Consider the following 19,867-nt stretch of genomic DNA (forward strand, 5'->3'; position numbering starts at 1 on the left):
GTGTCTGCTAAGGTCTACGCTCATCTTGTGGCACTTTGTTCAGCTGAGAAATTCTTTCCTCTACCTATCCACCTATTTTGATGAAAATTCAGTGTTTTGGGGGAACTCCAGGCATCTGCCAGACATGACTGAAACTGACACTAGATTTTGAAGTTGGTGGGAGGAGAGGACGCAGACACAGGGCCAGACACACACACCCAGCAGGTTGCATAAGCCTAGAGTACAGCAAAGAGACTAAAAATAAGAGCAACCAATTGGTTTTCCTGCTGACAGCAGCAAACTGCTGTGGGACATTTAATTCCCTCTGATCACATAAACGACAGACGAGTTGTCACCTGCTGTGCATGCCAGGGGAGGATCCTGTCCCTGTGGCAAGGGCCACTGGTCCCAGCAGCTGCATCACCTTGTCCAGCGTTCCACTGTGGATGGAAACACCCCGAGAGAAGTGAGCACCAGAGAAAGGCCGTGGATGTGGATGTTGTCTCTGGCATGCTCCAGAAAAGACACCTGAGCTTGGCAGGGTTGGAAGGGGCTTAAAATGGAGGACTGGGCAAGTGGAGGAGAGGCCAGGAGCGCTGATGTCCCTCACCTCCTGCAGTCTCAAGGGGTGTTAGTGAGAGCCTCGCGCCCAGTGGGCGTTAGGGCCTTGTGACAGCAGCCAGGGCTATGACAGACGAATTGTTCCAGTCCCTTCTGTAATAAGGATAAGCCTTACATTTTCTTAAATATATTTTAAAAAAAAAAAAAAGAGGGGATGTCTACGGATTTAGCGGCTTTGGTACGGGTTTCAAGCGACCTCCCGCCCGCCGGGGACCATCCTGTCAGAGCTGGGGCCGCCCCGGCGGACGACACTCAGCAGGGGGCGCTGCTGCCCGAAATGGCGGCCGCACGGCGGAAGAGGAAGGTCGGCCTTTCCCAAGATGGCGGCGCCCAGGCGCGGCGTGGCTGAAGGGAAGATGAAGCGGCCGCCGGCCGCCCGCGCTCGCCGCGGCGGGAAGCTGGACAGACTGCGGCAGGCGGTGCAGGGGTTCGTGCAGGCAGCCGGCGACCAGCCGCCGCTGTCTCTGCAGAAAGACTCGGAGAAGCAGAACCGCAGGAGCCGCCGCGACGCGAGGAAGGAGAAGCGCAGGCTCAAGCGGAGCCGCCGCCGCCGCCTCCGACGCGGGGAGCCGGTGGAGGCCCCCGCCGCCCCGGCCACGGTGGCCAAGGCGGCTCCGGCCAAGCCGGCCCCGGCCGCCCGTCCCAGAGCCCCGGCCTCCCCCGCCGCCGCCGCCGGGAAACAGCGGCCGGGGCCGCCGCTGCCGGCACCGACGCCCCGCGCCGCCCTCCCCGCCGCCGCGATCGCCTCGGCGCGGAAGCGGGCCCTGCTGGAGGCCAACGAGGAGGAGGAGAAGGAGATCCGGCGCCTGGAGCGGCGGCTGGGGCTCGGCAAGCGCCGCAAGAAGCAGGAGGGGGCCGGGGCGGAGAAGCTGCCTCAGAGCTTCCTGCGGGACGGGCTGGGCTACGTGCTGGGCGCCCTGGGCTGCCGGGCCGGCCTCAGCAGGCTGTGCGAGAGCAGCGACGAGGAGGAGGCCCCGGCGGGGCCGCGGGAGGGCCGGCCGGCGCCGGAGGAGGACGAGGAGAGGCCGGAGGAGGACGAGGAGGGGCCGGAGGACGCCTCAGACCCCTCCGAGGAGGGCGATGTGGACGGAGAGTGGGAAAGCGAGAGCTCGTCCTCCTCCCCCGAGGACGGCGGGGCGCCTGAGGCCAGCGAGCCCCCGGGCGAGGAGGAGAAGGAAGAGGTAGGCTGTTCGCCTCACATGGCGCAAACCTGCTTCTCAAAGTACGTGCCGCAACCTGCCCCTAAATCAGAGTTGACATCGCCTCTGTGAAGCACGGGCGTTCTCTGTCAGTAGTGAGGCCGTGCGGTGGTGTCGTGGGTCAGAACAGCAGCGGGCCCAGCAGCAGTGCTGACCTCGGACCCCCAGGGATAACTGTCAGGCGGGGGGGGGGTGTCCCCAATTCGGGCTGCTGGCAGGTAACACCCTAAAGCAGATGGTATGTGGCCCTGGCTCTGTGTATGAGAGCAGCCAATAAAAGGCACGACGCCCGCTGTAGAGTTTAAGAACGGGCTTAAGCACTTCTGCTAAGAGCAAAGAGGGCTTGCGTTAACATTGGGATCTGTCGCAAACTGAAGTGTTGCTTCTTCTGGATGACCCCAGCGGTCCTGCCTGTGTTAGGTCTTGTAGCAGGGGTGGAGGAGAGGAGGCTGAACGCGTCGTTTAGCCCACATGATGCTAACTTAAACTGTTAGTACGTCTGCAGCTGATAAAACCAAGACCTGAGGTGTCAGGTTCTAATAGCAATAACTTAAGGGAAAGTTCATGTAAAGGGAAGAGGGGTTTTGCCACCATCAAGTTGGTCGTAAGCAGCGACTTGTTGCATGCTGCTTTTCTGTCTGAAGTTGTTCCTTTGGCATTAAGTTATTAGATGGTAAAATACGTACTTAACTAAAAGTTTGGCATATTAATCTTAAATAGAAATCTATATCTGTATTCAAATATTTAAGATACTAATCTCATTTGGTATCTTATTTTACTGTTTTCCTGGTTAGAGTCTTAATCACAGTGCTGTGAAGTATGTTCCCCCTCAAGTAAGGAAAGCTCAGGAGACACTAAATGACAAGAAGAGAGAAGAATTGGGAAGACTGAAGAAAATGGTGAATGGTCTTATTAATAGGTAATGTAATAAGGCAAGTGATTAATCTTTCTAGTTCAGTGTGACAGTGCTCATCATTCAAAGAAAAGTGGCAAGGATATGACTTTTCTCTTCACAAGCTGATTTTAAGTTGGCAATCATGTCTGCTATCCTTAATAATAATTATCTTTGTTGATATAAATTTTTCAAAGTTGGTTGTTATAGAAGTTGAAAAATCTAGAAAATAAATTTAAGATTGGGCTGAATTCCACACAGCAGTTGCCTGCAAGTGCTAGGTATAATTCACTAAGTGTCAGTTGGAGTATGCCCATAAAAAAGACTCGTAGTGCGAGTTATAGCTCCCCCCAAAAAAAAGCATGATTTTCTTTTTTTATTTAAATAAAATTGAATTTCTCCAACAATACAACTGAGGAGGAGCAACACTTCATAGCTTAAAGTACTGAAGAACAGAAAAAGTAATGAACACTTTCATGCATTTTAATTGTACAGTATTTTTAAAATAAGGAATCTATTGGCATTTTCTTTTTTATATGTTATCTGTAAAATGCAGACTGCGTTATGCAGTTTGTTCAGTCATTTAGAATTTGATATGCTTTATGTGTTAGAAAGTATGAGGTATTTTCATACTTAATTTCTCCAAAGACAGTGATGTGCCATAGTTAAAACTGCTAAGAACAAAGTCTGTTTTCTTAATAAGTCTGTACAGTGTGAGAGTAAGCACACTGAGTGCTTTGTAAATACTGCAAAAAATCTGTTTTTACGTATAAATACTAAAAAAACCAAAAAACAGACAACCAAACAGAATTAAACATATGTTGTATTTTTTAATTTAGTGAGCACAGCAAGATACAAAAGGTCCCTTCCAGTCACCTTTTCCATCTTTCTTCTTAAGCCAAGCTAGTTTCTCTTAAAAGAATACGTTGTTTGTTGGGTAAATTGAAAATCATGGAACCGTGTAAAGAGAAGAAAAAGTGAACATTGGATTTTGTTTCTCAATAGGTTGAGTGAACTGAATTTGTCCTCAATTAGTGGACAGATGGAAGAGCTTTACATGGCCAACAGCAGAAAGGACATGAATGAAACTCTGACAGATATTCTCATGAATGCTTGTGTTACTGCAGTTGCCATGCCTGCAAGATTGATGATGGAGCATGTCCTTTTGGTCAGCATTCTTCATCATAATGTAGGCATTGAGGTAATTCTTGTGTTTGGGGCTAATTTTATTTAATAATGCATATTGTAGGGTGTTTTCCTTGATATTTTGTTTGAATTGCCTTTTAGTTTTTGATTGTTGTCACTAAAAAGCATTTTTAGTTGAATTTCATCAGTATTTGTAGCTTCTTTGCTGCGTGTCCACAAGTGAAGGGGACCAAGTCTGTTGCTTTATCTGATTAGTTTATTTCCTCCACTGAGTTACCACTGGTCAGTTATAAAAGCATCATTTTTTTCATCAAAATCTTTCTGCAGTCATAAAACTGAATTGTTTAAACTTCAAGTTTTCTCCTCTTTAATTACACTAATCCATTTCTGTTCTCTTGGGTATATGGCAGTATTGTTCTTCTTGAACAATGTGTATCCAGATAAGGAAAGTACTACAGTTACAGAAATCCTTTTACATCAGTGGCAAAAGTCCTGTTTTAAGCCAAATCATGCAAATCATCAGTGGAATTAACTAAGTATATCAATGACTCCAGAATATCCAAAACTTCAAAAAGCATGGCAAATTTTTTGGAGGTTTTTCTCTTGTGTTTTTAAGCTTGATGAATGATTGAGATTAAAATATCTCTTGTTTACTCTTAAGAAGAAGCTGAAACTACTGATGTCAAAGGGAAGATTTTAGCTAACTTCAGTGAAATGTCTCTCAGGAAACTGAGGTGCTTCAGCACCATGTTCCCATCAAGTTATATTTTCTTTCTACATCTGAATGCAAAAGATGTATTGATGCAAGTTCTTCAGTTTGTCATATAGTGACCTGAATGCTGTCTCTGAAACCGTATTAAATACCAGATGGATGCAATTACAGCAGCTTTCTCTATGCAGCCTTTCCATTAAACTTTTTTTGTTCCTCTTTGCTGCTTGAAAGGCAGTTCTGACTGCAAATATAACGTAATATTACAATGCTGTTTTAAGAAGAGAAACACAATCTTTTTAAATGTTGAAACTTTGCAAAATACCTAGTAATAGGTTTTAGATATAGATACACTAATAGGTATTAGAAGTGGATAGATGATATCCAGACTGTATTCTGTACTACTGACTCTGTTACCATCTTGGAATCTAAGGCTGTAGTATTTAAGTATACTGTAAAGCCCCATTATTTTTTCTGTAAAATAAATGTAGAATATGCATTACACGAAAGTGTGCTAGCACAGCTGCATTTAAGATCAGTTTGAGCAATGCAGAACTTGGGTTTCCAATAACTGTGCTTATGCATTTGTGCAACATGATCATTGGATAGTTCAAACCTAAGCTGGTCAAGGCTTGTAATGCAAGTCAGTACTGCTACTGGGAGTTCTGGTTTTCATAAGAACAATCAGCAAATACTAGTACCATAATAAGGGGTGGGGAGGGTGGTGTCTTGTTTAGCAGTAGTGTGTTCATTACCTACCTATATTTTGGTATGCTTTCTAATTCCAGTCTTTAGCATCAGTTCTCTCTTCATAAATACAGAGATTCCAAAATTTCTTTTCCCAACTGTACCACTGACAAATGGCTAGGACTTGTTCCCACTTCAAAAATCAGCCTAAGCTCATGCTTAGCAATTGTGAAAACTTGGTGTGTTGGGGGTTAGTTTACAAAATTATCTTCTACCCTTCTATTAAGGACTTTGCTTTGGAATGCTGAACTCTGTGGTGCATTTGGTTTTTGACATGCAGCTTTTACGGGATGAATGACTAGCAGTAACAGCATGCTAGCCTCGCAGCTGGGAAGATGCTAATATGTGTCCACGAAAATTATGTAAACAAATTCTGATGTATGTGTACTGTAAGTTCATAATATTTGCTTTTCTTGCACAGACTTCAAAAGGCAATGGGATGGCATGTATGAGGTGTAAATAACATAGACTTTAAGAAAATGTCACACCACATAGATATTTGTATATGTAAATGTAGAACATTCATATTGGCTGAGAGGAGCAACAATATTTCTTTAAAATTAATTGTGGCAGTGTCCCCCAAATGAATGTTTTACAGATGTCTGTAAAATCTACTTATGGTTAACCACTGGATTTTTTTTTTCTCCCTCCCCTCCCCCCCCCGCCCTGCCTTAATGGAACTATTGCCAGGTTGGTGCTCACTTTTTGGAAGCTGTGGTGAAGAAATTTGATGAACTCTTACAGAGTGATGCTGAAGGGAAAGAATGTGAAAATCTGCTTGCCTTAATTGCTCATCTGTATAACTTCCATGTGGTTCATTCCCTGCTGATCTTTGATATTCTGAAAAAACTTGTTAGCACTTTCACTGAAAAAGAGATTGAGTTGATTTTGTTTCTTCTGAAAAACGTGGGATTTTCCTTAAGAAAAGATGATGCGTTGGCTTTGAAGGAACTGATCACTGAAGCCCAGAGGAAAGCAAACACAGCAGACAAGAAACTCCAGGATCAGTCTAGGGTATGTGTGTGTGTGTTTTGAACATTTTCTGTTGTGAATAGATTTAACAAGCACTTGGATACGTGTGTTAATCTACCAAAATGTTTTCTGCTGCACTATATTTAGATTCTAAGTTACCATTAGTGTTCAGTTGTTGCATTCAGTTATTTGCATTCTTCTTGGCTGTCTTTCTCCATTAATTCTTAAGACACAGACACCAAAATGGGTGAGACTAGGACTGTTTTATGTCTTACATGACGGACAGAGCTTCTGTTTCATGGTACTTTGTACACTTCAAAAAACGGTCTCTGAGGCATGATGTTTAGCAGGTTAAGCTTTGAATTGAAGCTTGAACACAAATGAATATGGTAGGAGTTAAAGTAAACATCATTCTCTGTATTTGTATTCATGTAATCTAAATTTTGATGTATATTGCCAGCTGAGCTGCTTATTCTCACAGAATAGTAATTTCAAAGTACACTCACTACTTTATTAAATAAACTTAATGGCACATAATCTGCAGAAATATTTCTTTTTCCCCAATAGGTTCGTTTTATGCTAGAGACTATGTTGGCACTAAGGAATAATGACATGCGTAAGATTCCTGGTTATGATCCTGAACCAGTTGAAAAACTCCGCAAATTGCAAAGAACACTGGTGAGAACTTTCTTGACATACATAGTATAGTTATTCTTAAACCAGAAGTAATTATTTGTATTGTATGTTGTCTTGATGGCTATAGTATTTTTTAACTCATTTAACAGTCTGAAACTCTTGGGGACAAAAATCACTTCTTAGATCATTAACTGTTATCTCCTGTGTCCAAGTTAAGTCAGCAATCAACCAGCCTTCTGCAAAACAGTTTGCAAAAGGACATAATACTTAGCCAAAGACTTTGCCTCAAAGTCCTATACTTGAAAAAGAGATTGTGGGATGTTTAATGATTATGCGGAAGAAATGAGTCATAATGACAAGTTCTTTTTTCCATAGATTTTGGATGCAGGCACCCGCTCCTACCTTCACTGAAATTATTTTGGAAGTCTAATGCTTCTGAAAACCTGGATGTTTTTTCTTTCTTGGGTTTTGTTTTTTTGTGGGTTTTTTTTTGCGAAGAGGGGGCAGTTTGTCTAGAACAACCCAGTATAAAATGCGTGAAAGTAATAGTCTCTTTGGATGGAGAACTAATTCATTTTCACAGGACTTGAATCTGGTTTTAGAATCCGTGTATCTCCAACCTGAAAATTACCCTACCTGTCTACAACACCTAGAGCGTCTTATTTTTCAGAAATTTGTAAGTGCAGGATGTGCACATCAGTGATAATAGGCCAGGCAAAATAAGCTAGGTAACCTAGTTCTGTAGAACTTCCTCTCTTAAATTTTTACAGTCTTAGCATGCTTCTAGAGTCTTTTGATGAAAATTCTTTTTGTGTTCAAAGAGTTTAAGCTTTTTGTTGTTTGAATTGTACAAAACTTAAGGCAGTTTGTCATGTCATTTTATTTGATAACAAGTGTTCAAAAGGAAAATCATGACCAGATTGTAAGATGTGGCAACTGATTTCTCAATGTCAACATTAAGTCTGAATTCTAATTGAGTTTTATGATTGGAAGATGGCTATTTTTTAATTGATTATCTCTTTTTTTTTTTAAATAAAAAACAGCTTCTAAATGTAGTTTTAAGCAACTTCTTGTATCTGAGAAATTAGAGCATATGGGAAACTTGTAAATTCTTTTCAGGTTGCTGACTGAAACTAAAGGTTGCGGGGCGAACATGTGAAGATCTGTATGGAGGGAGATTAAGTTACTTGTTTAAAGTATTTTTTTAAAGTAATTTTAAGTAATTAAAATATTTGTTGTTTTGTTTTGTTTTTTTTAAAGAAAGCTTCAAATAAAAGCTTTTGGATTTTTTGTGTTTTGTTATTCAAGGTTCGCAGCAGCGGTTCTGGAAAAGACACTCAGCTCCGTGTTTCCCTGGAATCTCTGCTCAGTGCTGATCAGGTTGGTCGCTGGTGGATCGTAGGGTCATCCTGGAGTGGAGCACCAATGATCGATGATACAAACAGCAAGACTCAGCAAAAACTGCATATAGGAAAGGTAAATCCAAGCAGTGCTAGTTATAAGGCTAAGTGCTTGTGATCTTTTGAATATTCTTCATATAGGTAAGTTTATTTCAAAGCCCAACAAAAAAACCTTCATGGACTCTTGTAAGGCTAAGCTTTTGAGCCGTAAATTCTTATGTTTTTCAAAATGTTGTACTCATGCAGTCCATAAGAGCTGTTACTACAAATATTATGGTATAACTTGTTTTTTCTTATCTTGTGGAATTGCAAAAGTAACTCATGTAAGTTGAAGTAGAAACTTGATTTAAAAGTGGATTTGCTAGCATGAATTCTGACAGGTAGTGTTGTCTGTCCGTGGGTGGCATATATCTAAGCTGATTCTAAAAGTAGTGTGGTGAGGTGATCATAGTGACTTACATTAGAGATGCGTGCGTTAAAAATAATTGGCACAATTAAAATACATTAAAATATCTTTCCCTAGTTGAAAAAGCTCCTGATGATGCCTTTGCCTCTGGACAAAAGCTCAGGACCTTTGGATTGCTACTTCATAGTTTACTGGAGATCTTCATTAATGTTCTTATTCGAGGCTGCACAGAAATAGCTTTCTTAAAGCAAGCATAAATAAAATAGCTTTTTTTTTTTTTTTTTTTAGGTGAGTTCCAAGATAATGGAGCTTGCTCGTAAGCAGAGAATGAACACTGATATCAGGAGAAGTATTTTTTGTGTCTTGATGACAAGTGAAGACTTCCTGGATGCCTTTGAAAAGCTTCTCAAGTAAGTACAGACTAGCACAGAAGACAGCCCAGAACTAAAAATAGCATTAGCTGGGTTGGAAAAATAACATTGCTGGGCTGGGCTTAAGAGCATTTAGTTGATAATAAATTAAAGAAGTGCATAGCTAGGGATCCCCATGAGGTAAAAGGGTAGGAGAGGGACCAAAACCCTGGTGTAAGGACTAGTGGGGGCAGGCAGAACTGACTGGCAATCAGAAGAAAGGAGTAGCCCCTGTTATTGTCACTCATGTCTATAACTGATTAACAGTATCTTTTGACTTAAGGAGCCTGTATCTTTTTGCATTGAAGATGTGTATCCTGGTCTAGCGGATGGAAGTCTGTTGCAGGCTTGCTTCCTTACAGAGGCAGACCAGAAACCCCTTCAGAACATCTCTTGGTTTTGTTGCTGGATTTCCATACTACTGCCACTTCCTTTACTTCTTGCTACTTTGCTAAGCCATCTTGTAAGTCTCTGTCCATACTTGCATGACCTGGTAGTGTTCTAGCACCTCCGCTTCCCTCTTGCAGAATTTATTAGCTTTGGATTTGTTCCACAGTCACATTTCATGTTACGACCAGTTTCCTTACCACTTGGCAAACAGCTCTTTAGAAGAAGATGTGATCAGGGAAAAGCTCAAACTAAGCTATTCTTTGTGTTTGTCAGGATATTAATTGTAAGTCTGTAGTAACTGGGAGGGGAGAGATCAGGTCTGAACTTTTCTATTGCAGCCTTGTAATTCAAGGGAATTGTCTTACCCGGATGGCATGCAATTATTTAATTTGCTAACCAAACCAAAACAGACTTTGTAATAAAGTCAACTAATATTTGATTAAATGCCACTTCTGCAAAACACAGCTTGGATTTAAGACTGTGATGGAGTCATTCCAATATCTTAATATGGCCTCTTCAATTAAAAGAAATTAGCTGCTGCTGCTGCAGTTCTTGCCAAGACCTGGTAGCTCAATTTGCAGATTGATCCTTGACTCTCATATGTGCTATTTAGCCTAGTATACAAATCTATATACATACAGGCTTGGCAGAAGAAGTGTCTGCAGATTGCCTGGTGTGTGTTGATGCTGATTTTTATACAGCAAAATTGGAGAGGAGTTCTCAAATCTGCCCACACCTGGCAGAGTATAGTGGAAAGTACACAGAATTGTCAGTGAAGGAATTAACTTCAGTGTGCACGTGTTCCAGAGTGTATGGGAATTTTTATTCATAAGTTTGACATCAGTCTCATGAAGAAGAACATGAGAAATATATAAAGAAATATTTTAACTGCACTTGTTGATTCATCTGCTTCTAGGTCTCTGGCAGAGTTGAGGTGTGGTTAAATGGTAATTTAAACCATTTTAAATCTAGGCTGCTGTAGTTTTGCTTGTCTTTCTCCTCCTTACAGCAAAAGAAAGTAATTGGTTTGAAGGCAGAACAGCTCTCTGAAGTGGCTCAGCTTGTGATTGCAGAAGTGTCAGTGTAAAGGGAGGGTTGTGAACGTCACTGGAGACAAGAGAAGAGAGTGGCTCCATTTCAACTGAAAGGCCACACGTCCTTCACAAACCACAGATTCACACAGGAGGGGAAATGAAGGCTTTTTAAGTTTGATGGAGAGGCAATTTTTAAAGCTATTTCATAGAGATGAAGAATTTGAGAAACTTTACATCTCACAAAAACCTGAAACTTCTAAAAGTCTTAGATGTCCTGTTGTATTGTGATGTGTAATTCAGGATAGCAAGTATGTGATTGTATCTACTGAAATAATTTGATCTGACTTTTAAAAGGTGGGGTCGAGTGTTGCTATTTTTGATCTAAAGGCAGTGATAGTCTTGGGCTTCCAGCTGACGATAACTAACCTACCTAGAGGCAGGCTTCTGCTGGTGATAAATAACCTACTTCAGAGGCAGTTATCCTCTATACAGCGGGAAATTCTTAAAGTGATCAGGACATACAAGTCCATGGGAATACTGTAACTCATGATTTAGTAGGTGAGGTTGTTGCATATTCTTTATCAAAGCTTATCAGGCTTACGAAATCTGTAGAAGTTTATGGTGAAGCTCAGCAGTGAAAGGGAATCCTGACTCCTAAACTTTAGATGTTTAGGAATACTAGGTCTGAAAAGATAAAATACTGCTAGGTCTGTGAAGAAGTGAAGGAGGAAACAAAATTGAGCATCAAAGTGCTGATTTACTTGGTTACAAATGTCTGGCAACTTGAGTATTTCCTAAATAAGCAAGTCATGATAGAAGTGATGATGAACAAGGAAAAGGAGAGTGTGCCAGATCAGTGATTGCAGTGTAACTTCACACATCATCTATTAAGTGCATGTCCGGTGGCTGAAAACCTGTGTATTTTTAAAAAAAGCTTCTCTTGCTCTCTTAATAAAATCAGATAGAACTTGGCTGATGGGAGAGCAAGCAAATTATATCACAGACGCAGCGCTTACAGGGCTGGTCTCCTTTGGAGAAGCAGACTTCTAAGTTTTCACCACTCATTAGCAATCAGCCTAGAAATCATCCCAGATTTTCCTATCATAAAACCATAAATTCGGGAGGGGGTTGGCTGAAAGGCAATATTTTCTCTGTTAATCTGGTGTGCATCTGTGATCAAATGCAATGGCAGATGTCTGGAGGTGTATACAAATGAGGGATATTAGAATCAGGCAATGACAAACTACAGATGGTAGAGCAAGTTCCAGTGGAGTCAAACTTAGTTAGAAAATACACTTGAGTTACACTAATGCCATATGAAACTTGAGCTTGAAGCAATGAAAAGAATTTTGTTTGACATTTTTCAGTTTATAATACGAAGCATTTTTCATTTTAATTGGTTTTAATGCTGCCAAGCATTTGGCGGCCCTGGAACCTAAATCATATTATTCACAGAACAGGTGCATTGCGAGTTAGTTACCATTCCCTGCCAAAGTGTCTCAGCCCTCTTTTAGACTGGTCAGCTGTTCAAGTGGGAAGGCTGTTCAGTCCTTGGCCTTTATGCTGAGGCAGCCAACATAAGTACTCATTGACACTGACTGTTTTCTTCAGGCTTTTTTTCTTTTTTTCCTAAGATGCTTTGAAGTCACTGACTGCAACCTCTTGGGCTACTATCAAACAATAATGAATTTCAAGTATTATGTAGCGTGGACTTGACCTAGAGATGAAAAAGTTATATCAACAGCTAAATAGGGAAAACATCTTAAAATATTTTTTTTTATCCCTAGTAAGTACCACAGAAGTGAAGGGCCCTGGACGTGTTTCTCTAAATAGGCTAATAATGATCCAAAGGCTGGTTTTCCTCCCATGACCATAGGTACAAGCGTGAGATAACCACAACAGTGTCCTACAGTTCTTGTTTCACTATTGAACCTTTGTATTGCTACACTGTGCAGCAGCGCTTGCTGCGGCGCAACTGATGCGTTCAAAGGCACAAGATTCCATGGTGACAGTGCTGTCTCCTCCATTTTTTCTTCATGGAGAGCTACAAACATGGAGTGGGCTACCTTTTCTTCCCCAGGGTGTAATTATACTTGTATCATTCCAATTCTGTCTGTTGAGGTCGTGCTTTTGCAGCCACTCCTTTAACACTGATAATACTGTAGCATTTCCATGTTGCAATACCGGGATACTGATTTAGCCCACAGTCATAAGGGTTTGAGTCCATTCAGTGTTTTAAAGACTTTGTAAGAACTTTCTAACAAGTAAAATTTAACGTGGTGTTTGGGGGGGGTTTAAGCATTACTCTCAGATGGTTGCTGTAGCTCTTAGTTTATGGCAGTATTTTTTTTCCTTACTAAATGATTCTCATTCTTTTGCTAAATTTTAGGCTCGGACTGAAAGATCAGCAGGAGAGAGAAATTGTTCATGTTATCCTTTACTGCTGTTTACAGGAGAAGACGTATAACCCCTTCTACGCATTTTTGGCTAACAAGTTTTGCGAATGTGAAAGGCGATTTCAGGTGAAGAAAAATCTGTTTCTGCTTTCTTTTAACCATTATTGTGGTTAGGAAAACAGTTATTAAGTACCTGCGAATGGAGGTATGCCTGTTAAGATCTTGATCCTGAGGAAAAATTCTGCTGGTATACCTGTGCATTCAGCAAGGCATACTCATGGTCAGATCTGAATAGGAAATAAAATAACTACTGCAAAAGGTTTGCTTTCATCCATTTTACGCATTTTAAAAGAATTGAACGGTCTGATCAAGCATCTCTGTTAATTAACAGAGGGCTCATAGAGAATAGAAGGTCAAAAGGTTTTCTTACGTTGTTATGCATTTAAACAGTCCTTGATTTGTAGGATTGTTTTTTTTTCCTTTGACACCTAGGTGACATTTCAGTTTAGTATTTGGGACAAAATCAGAGACTTAGAAAACCTGTCAGCCACTGCCATCTCCAACTTGGTTTCACTGTTGGCTCACTTGTTAAGGACAAAATCATTGCCACTTTCAGTTCTCAAGGTTGGTGTGCTTTCTTTTCAAACACTTCTGTGTTCTCCTTGCATTTGATAGTTCTACAGAAAATGTATTTTCTCTGTTACCTAGCTGGTACTTTAGCTGTTCATGGTCGTAAGCTAAGACAAAACTTGTTCTAAAATTACCAAATTAATCCAATTGATTATGGTAATGCTGTCATTTGGGGAAAAGGGAACCTGTGGTGACCCAGGTGTACAGAAAGTCTATAGTTCTATATCTAGGGCAGCTGTAAGATTATTTTCTCTAGAGTATCCAGAGTTGGAACTGAGGCCCTGTCATTAATAGGCTTTGTCAATGGATTTTGTGCTATGCTTTTTAGCTGATGTTGATTTTTATTAGACCAGAAAGAAATCTACTGATCACTTGCATTTCAGAGTGGGGAGTCCATAGAATTTTATTAGAAGAATAATCGAAATGTGTTAAACAGGCAATTATATGGATTGTCCTAGGTAATTCTAAAGTATTTATCCAATTGAGAAATTATATCCGGATTTCTGGTACAACTAGAGAGGTTATTCCTTAGAAATTTCTCTGCATTCCTTATTGTTTGACTTTTGGCGGCAGTGTTCTCAGCTAATTCTTCTGTGCCAAACTTAAGACTTGGTATATATAAGAGGCCAGTTGGTGTGCTAAAAGCTGTTCGTTTATAAGAGAATTCAGCTGTCTAAAATACTTGAATTAATGTAATTCTCCCTCTCTCTCTACTAGGTAATTGAATTCAGCGAACTAGATAAAACCAAGGTCCGTTTCTTGCGACAAGTGTTAAGCATGCTATTAATCAAAACAGATGCTGAAGAACTTAGTGACATTTTTGTGAGGTAAGTGATCAAAGAGATATCCAGGGAACCCTTGGTGAGTAGTAAGAAGATAAGTTTGCTTATTTTGTTTGGAATTATACAGTGCCTTTTCCAAAGATCAGCCATCCATCCCTTAAAAAGTAAACTCTCCGGGGTTAGTGGGGGGAAGCATATCATTTGTATTTTAGTACAGGCTCTGATATAGATACAACTGTGAGAAGTGTTATACAAAATAAGGCTTTCAGATAATGTATCATTTTGGTCATAGGATTTTCATGAGCAGAGCTCTGTAATTACCTGCTTTCCTTACTGCTTTACCATCTGTGTGCAGTGGGATTCACTCTACCAGCAGTCTTTGCAAGATGGTATCTTTAGTGTAAGAAGGAAAAAGAAAAAAATACTGATGAGGGAAAGGTTTGGGGGGGGTTTGTTTGGGTTTTTTTGTTTTTGTTTTTTCAAATCAACATTGTCTGGAAAATCTTATTTATTGTATATGGGACAGGGTTGCCTGGAAAGGCTGGGAAATCTCCATCCTTGGAGATGCTTAGGATGTGAGTGGATAAGACTCTGAGCAACCTGCCTACATCTGGGTATTAGTCCAGCTTTAAACAGGAGGTTGGACAAGATGACCTGCCAACATCCTTTCTGACTTAAATTTTTCTGTGATTCCATGATATTGTTGTGTTAAACTTGCAATGTCACATGAAGTTAGAAAAAATTGGGTGATGATGTTTCAACCATTACTGTGATGATGTTACACTGCAACACAAGGAAGCGCAAACATTCTGTTTGCCTTGTTTTTTGCTGTAATGTAATTGTTTACATAAAGCAAGTCTAAGGTTCCAATACTCCATTGTATATTGAGTGTGTTTGGGCTGTTTGCCAAACCAATGTAGACTTGCTGGTAACTTGAAAGCCTTTTCAGAAAAGCTCCTTTTATAGGGTGGATTTTTTTCTACGTCTCTATTTGAAGAAGGTAAAGAAAAAAAAATTAAGACATTTCTGAAACAGTGGAAAACTAAATACTGGTTTTGATCTGTATCTTTACAGGCTGTCTGACAACCCCAAACTGGGAATGCTACGGGAAGGCTTGAAACTCTTCCTTACCCACTTCTTACTGAAAAATGTACAAGCCCAAAAAAATGCTGAAGAAGCTAGCTTATTAAAAGAAAGAGTTGAACTAGCAACCAAGGCTTTGCAAGCAAAAGAATCCAAATTGAAGCTATAGTTCTGTTTTTCTAATAAAACATATAGAAAAACAGTCTGTGTGAAGATGCAAAGCTTTTTTAGTCTTTCAGACCCAAATAATTGAGAACAGCGAGAGCCATGTTACTCTAAAGGATCCATTTTTTGATGTAAAGAGTTACTTTGCTCTACACACTAGTTACAGGTTTAATTGAAGCTGACACCAGGCCTTTTTGAGGAAAGAGAAAATGTATTTTTTGTCATGTCCCTTTTTAGTAGGAGTGCTTCATGTTAGTGGTTAGTATCTGGAGAAGAGGATGAATTTCTCTTCTGTGATACTCCCAGTCAGCAGTAGCATTCTGCATTGCATATTCTAACCTTCCACTTAAAATAATAGCATAATACTGACCACCGTATGTTAAAGAAGCAGCCTTAACCAAAGGCTTTTAGTAACTAATCGTTGTACTTGCCTGAAGGAACAGGCCACTAGATGGCAGTGGCACTGGTGAGTCAGTTTTGGAAGAAACCAACTTTTTTCTTAAAGTGTTGGAAGTTATCTGCTAATTCTGTGAATTGTTTACCTGACTGTGGGTCAGGAAAAGATCTTCAGTTGGATTTGAAACTGTAGTAAAACGACCTGAAGATCTGACTTTGCCCAATTATATTGGGTTTAGAGATCATAGCATAGTTTTATTGCTGTTCTAACCTGTTTTTTGCAGCTTTAAAATTGGAGTTGCCTAATCACTTGTGTTAATCAGATTTTTCTAGGCATAAAGAATAATATCAGTATGAGTCTTTTAATAAGATAATACCTTCCTTAAGAATTTGCTTGCATTTTCCATTCAGATGTACTTTTTTTTTTTTAAAACATTTCTTTCTGTAACACTCAGTGTTAATGGTTTGTTTCTTTCGTCACCTTACCACTACACATTAAACTGCAATTTTTCTAAAGGCTTTGCTGTTTGTATTAGCTTTACTGTAGCTGGCTTGCCAGGAAGGGAATGACCTTAAATTGAGGGGAAGGGGGAGAGCACTTTCCCGTCTGCGATATGCACTGCAGCTGCATAATCTACCTGTGCTAGAGCTGCCAGCCCTATTTCTATAACCAGGCTTGCCCTCTGGTGTTCAATAGTCCACTCACAGTGCTTCCTAATTGCATTTGATACCAATTGATCTATTCAGCTGCTTTGGATCTGTCCCTGTTGGGAAAATTTGCTCTCAGTAGGCATCCTCTAGAAAATTTTCAGTTCTGCACAAGAGAGGTGGACAATAATTATTTTTTTATTTTTTAATCAAGGAGTTGAATGTAGAATACTCTGCTTGCTCAGTTGTATGAGTAATGTTTTCAGGCAGAGACGTGTTTCACCAGCAGCCAGGGAGCTGGTTTTCTCACCTTTCTTCTGTTGGAGAGGGCAAGTTGTAGGGAGGAAGGTGTCCTGGGAGCAGAGAGACCCGGTTTCAAAATCCCAGGTTACACTAGCATGGTAACAACTAGCACAGAAGAGATTACTGTCAAAAGAACAAAGCAAGATGCCTGTTTCATACCATTGGCAGCTTTTAAGCACACAAAAGTGGCCATTTCCCCTCAGTTGCATCTTCTGTGCAGCAGGCAGAAGAGGAAAAAAATTTTTAGTTAAAATATTTCTGAAATTCATACCAATTGACAAAAGTATGGGCAGCAGAAGAATTGACACTATTTTGATGGATACAGAATTCACAACTTCGGAGAGTGCATGTAAACAGCTCCCTTGCAAACAACTGTGCCAAACCTCGTATTTTAGTTTTGGAGGCTCGACTCAGGAGAAAATCAGTGCAAGCCCCTAGAAACTGGCTGCTGTGGAATGCGTGGGACCTCGGTGAGTAAAAATTGCTCCCCCTAGACTGCAGCAGCCACCTAATTAATTACCTTTTTTGCAGGCGTTTAGGTAGACCTAGCATTTCAACGTGTTTGTGGTTTAATAATACATAAATGGAAACACATTGCTCTAGCTGGGAGGTTGAGGCAACTTTGCTCCTCGAGATAAATCTTGAAACATCTTCCTTAAATTAAATGTGACAGGCTGCTGGTTCCTTGTTTGAATGCTTTGCTTGGTGATCAGAATTGACCACCCTTTGCTGCCCGTGGAAAGATTGCCTAGTGTTTTATGGGTCTGAGTCTATTCACTTGCTGCAGCTGCCTGAGGCAGTGTGATGCAGGTGTTGCTATGCAATTAGAGGAGATGGTTTTAACCTTACAGTCTAAAATTACTATTTTTTTTAAACCGAGACTTGCATTAGTTATTATTTATCCCAAACAGCTAGTATGTTTTGTTCAAACTTACAGTTGTTAGAGCCATTGCTTTGTTTCTGAAGAAAACAGATTTTACCTGCCTGCAGCTTTTACATTTGTCACACTTATGTATAAACATAATTTTTTTAAAAAAACTGAATTTTCAAGGAAAGCAGCCAAAATACACTGCCAGTCCACAGTGCCGTAGTCACAGTAGAGGAGAGTTGCCACGGGTGATTCTGCGTAAGTCCCGTCCTCTCGCTGTGATTCAGTGAGGGAATAACTGTCAGACAGAAATTTGACAATTCTAAGATAAATATGAATTCCTGAGTCTTGGATCTTGCCATGTTTAACAGGTTTTTTTCTGTGGTTCTGCTGGCCAAACTGCCACAGCTTGATGGAGGTAGAAGGCCTGTCAGCGTGTGCTACGGTTGTACGTATGCATCTGCAAGCTGTCGCTTCTGTGGTCCAATTGCATCCCAAGGATATAAGGCACCTGTGAAAAGGAAAGCTGAGATGATCTTAATATATATTTATATTAAATATTTACACAATCTATTTTATAGATATTATATATGTATAAACGCATGTATAGATATATTTTATTATAATACACTTTTCTCTTTATACATCTCTCTCATATATTTAACCCTGGAGAAAAAACTTGTCACCAGCAAAGCTAGCCCTGCCAACGTGTCCCCTCCTTATAGCAGGGTTGTCAGTGCTATAAGGTCTCTCTGTAACAGCAGCAAGTCTGAATGCTGGCAAGTGGCTTTCTGCAAAACTGCACACTAAGCACTGACTGCCAGCAGAGGCTGCTGGAGAAGTTGCGCCAGGCTTGGACACATTTTGCTTTGTCTGCCACAGAATAAATGTTTGATAACACACACACACAAAATACAGCATGTTGAGATTTCTTCCTACTGAGTGTTAGTCTGTCAGCCAACATCAAACCTCAGAGAGAAATGTTCCCTGATGGTTCCAGTAAGAGAGGTGCCACTTAAAATGTCCAAAATTCTTCCATAAAGGAGGTTTGGGGGAGTTACTACTTCGTGAGGAGAAAAGGGCTTTGAACTGGTGAAAATACACTACCCTGGAAAACCAAGCAGCTATGGCTGCAACACTAATCCTTAATCCAGACAAGCCAGTGGAAAATACGGCATGATTTGCTTTAGATGCATTTAACTGAAACCTGCATCTTTGATTTTTTTAACTATGTAGCAGAAGATTTCAATTCCCCCTTTAAACAGCACTATCCACTCATAGCTATTACCGCGGTTTCAATTTTTGTTTTCTTTTAAGCTGGACAGCGATGTTTTAAACTTTCTCTGTTTTCTGTATCAAAATTAACAGGGCAGTAAAGTCTGTTTTTTAGCTTTGGCCAGAGTGTTATGCTGATAAATCATACGCAAGTCCTTTTGGCAGGGTTTTAACACCGCACCTGAATGGGCCAAGTATCTGCAGGGCTTTTTTAACTTGACATTTTTCCATTGTCCTGCACACCGGGGATGACGGGTTGATATCAGTTGTGCTCTGAAAGCGCAGACACAAGCAGGTCTGCCCTGCCTCGCACCAGCGAAGGTGTGCAACCCAATACTGTGCTTAAAGCACATCTGGGATCGTTTGATTCGCATTGTTCTACGGGTGAACTTTGCACGTGAAAAGTTACAGCCCGGGAGCAGCACGGTGCCAAATGTGTGCGATGGTGCTTTCGGCTTAATAAATGGGCGAGTGGCAACTCTAATACTCAAATTTTTGTTGCATTGAGTATAATAGCGGCTTAGCGCCTGGCTACATCCTGTGTGTGTGAGAATCAATAAGTGCTTTTTTCCCTGCAGTAGATGAAGCAATTTTGTTTTCAGGAGACAATTTGATCCGTAGGGTCACTTTTCGAAAGGCAGGGTGTAAGTTTTACCCAAGATGTTTTGGGTTGGACTGATTTCAGGAATTGTAGGTAGAGATGTGACTCTTTTACCATATGCCGCTTTTTGTGATTTCATCTCCTGGAGTAACTTTTCCTTCTCCCTCCAGTAAAGCTTA

The 19,867-nt window shown here is 40.7% G+C and overlaps 1 protein-coding gene across 1 annotated transcript; it reads left to right on the forward strand.

The window, feature by feature from the left end:
* Positions 1–590: 590 nt before the first annotated feature.
* NOM1 (nucleolar protein with MIF4G domain 1) lies at positions 591–17,310 on the forward strand. The gene is given in 12 exon segments (XM_075045427.1): positions 591–906; positions 908–1,781; positions 2,594–2,718; positions 3,697–3,892; positions 5,984–6,307; positions 6,833–6,943; positions 8,210–8,377; positions 8,996–9,117; positions 12,931–13,063; positions 13,430–13,561; positions 14,285–14,394; positions 15,424–17,310. Coding segments are annotated over 12 exon segments (2,625 nt in total). The 5' UTR covers positions 591–754; the 3' UTR covers positions 15,602–17,310.
* The last annotated feature ends 2,557 nt before the right edge of the window (positions 17,311–19,867 follow it).

Source organism: Buteo buteo, chromosome 2, assembly GCF_964188355.1.
Source record: "Buteo buteo chromosome 2, bButBut1.hap1.1, whole genome shotgun sequence".
In the NCBI taxonomy this organism is placed as follows: domain Eukaryota; kingdom Metazoa; phylum Chordata; class Aves; order Accipitriformes; family Accipitridae; genus Buteo; species Buteo buteo.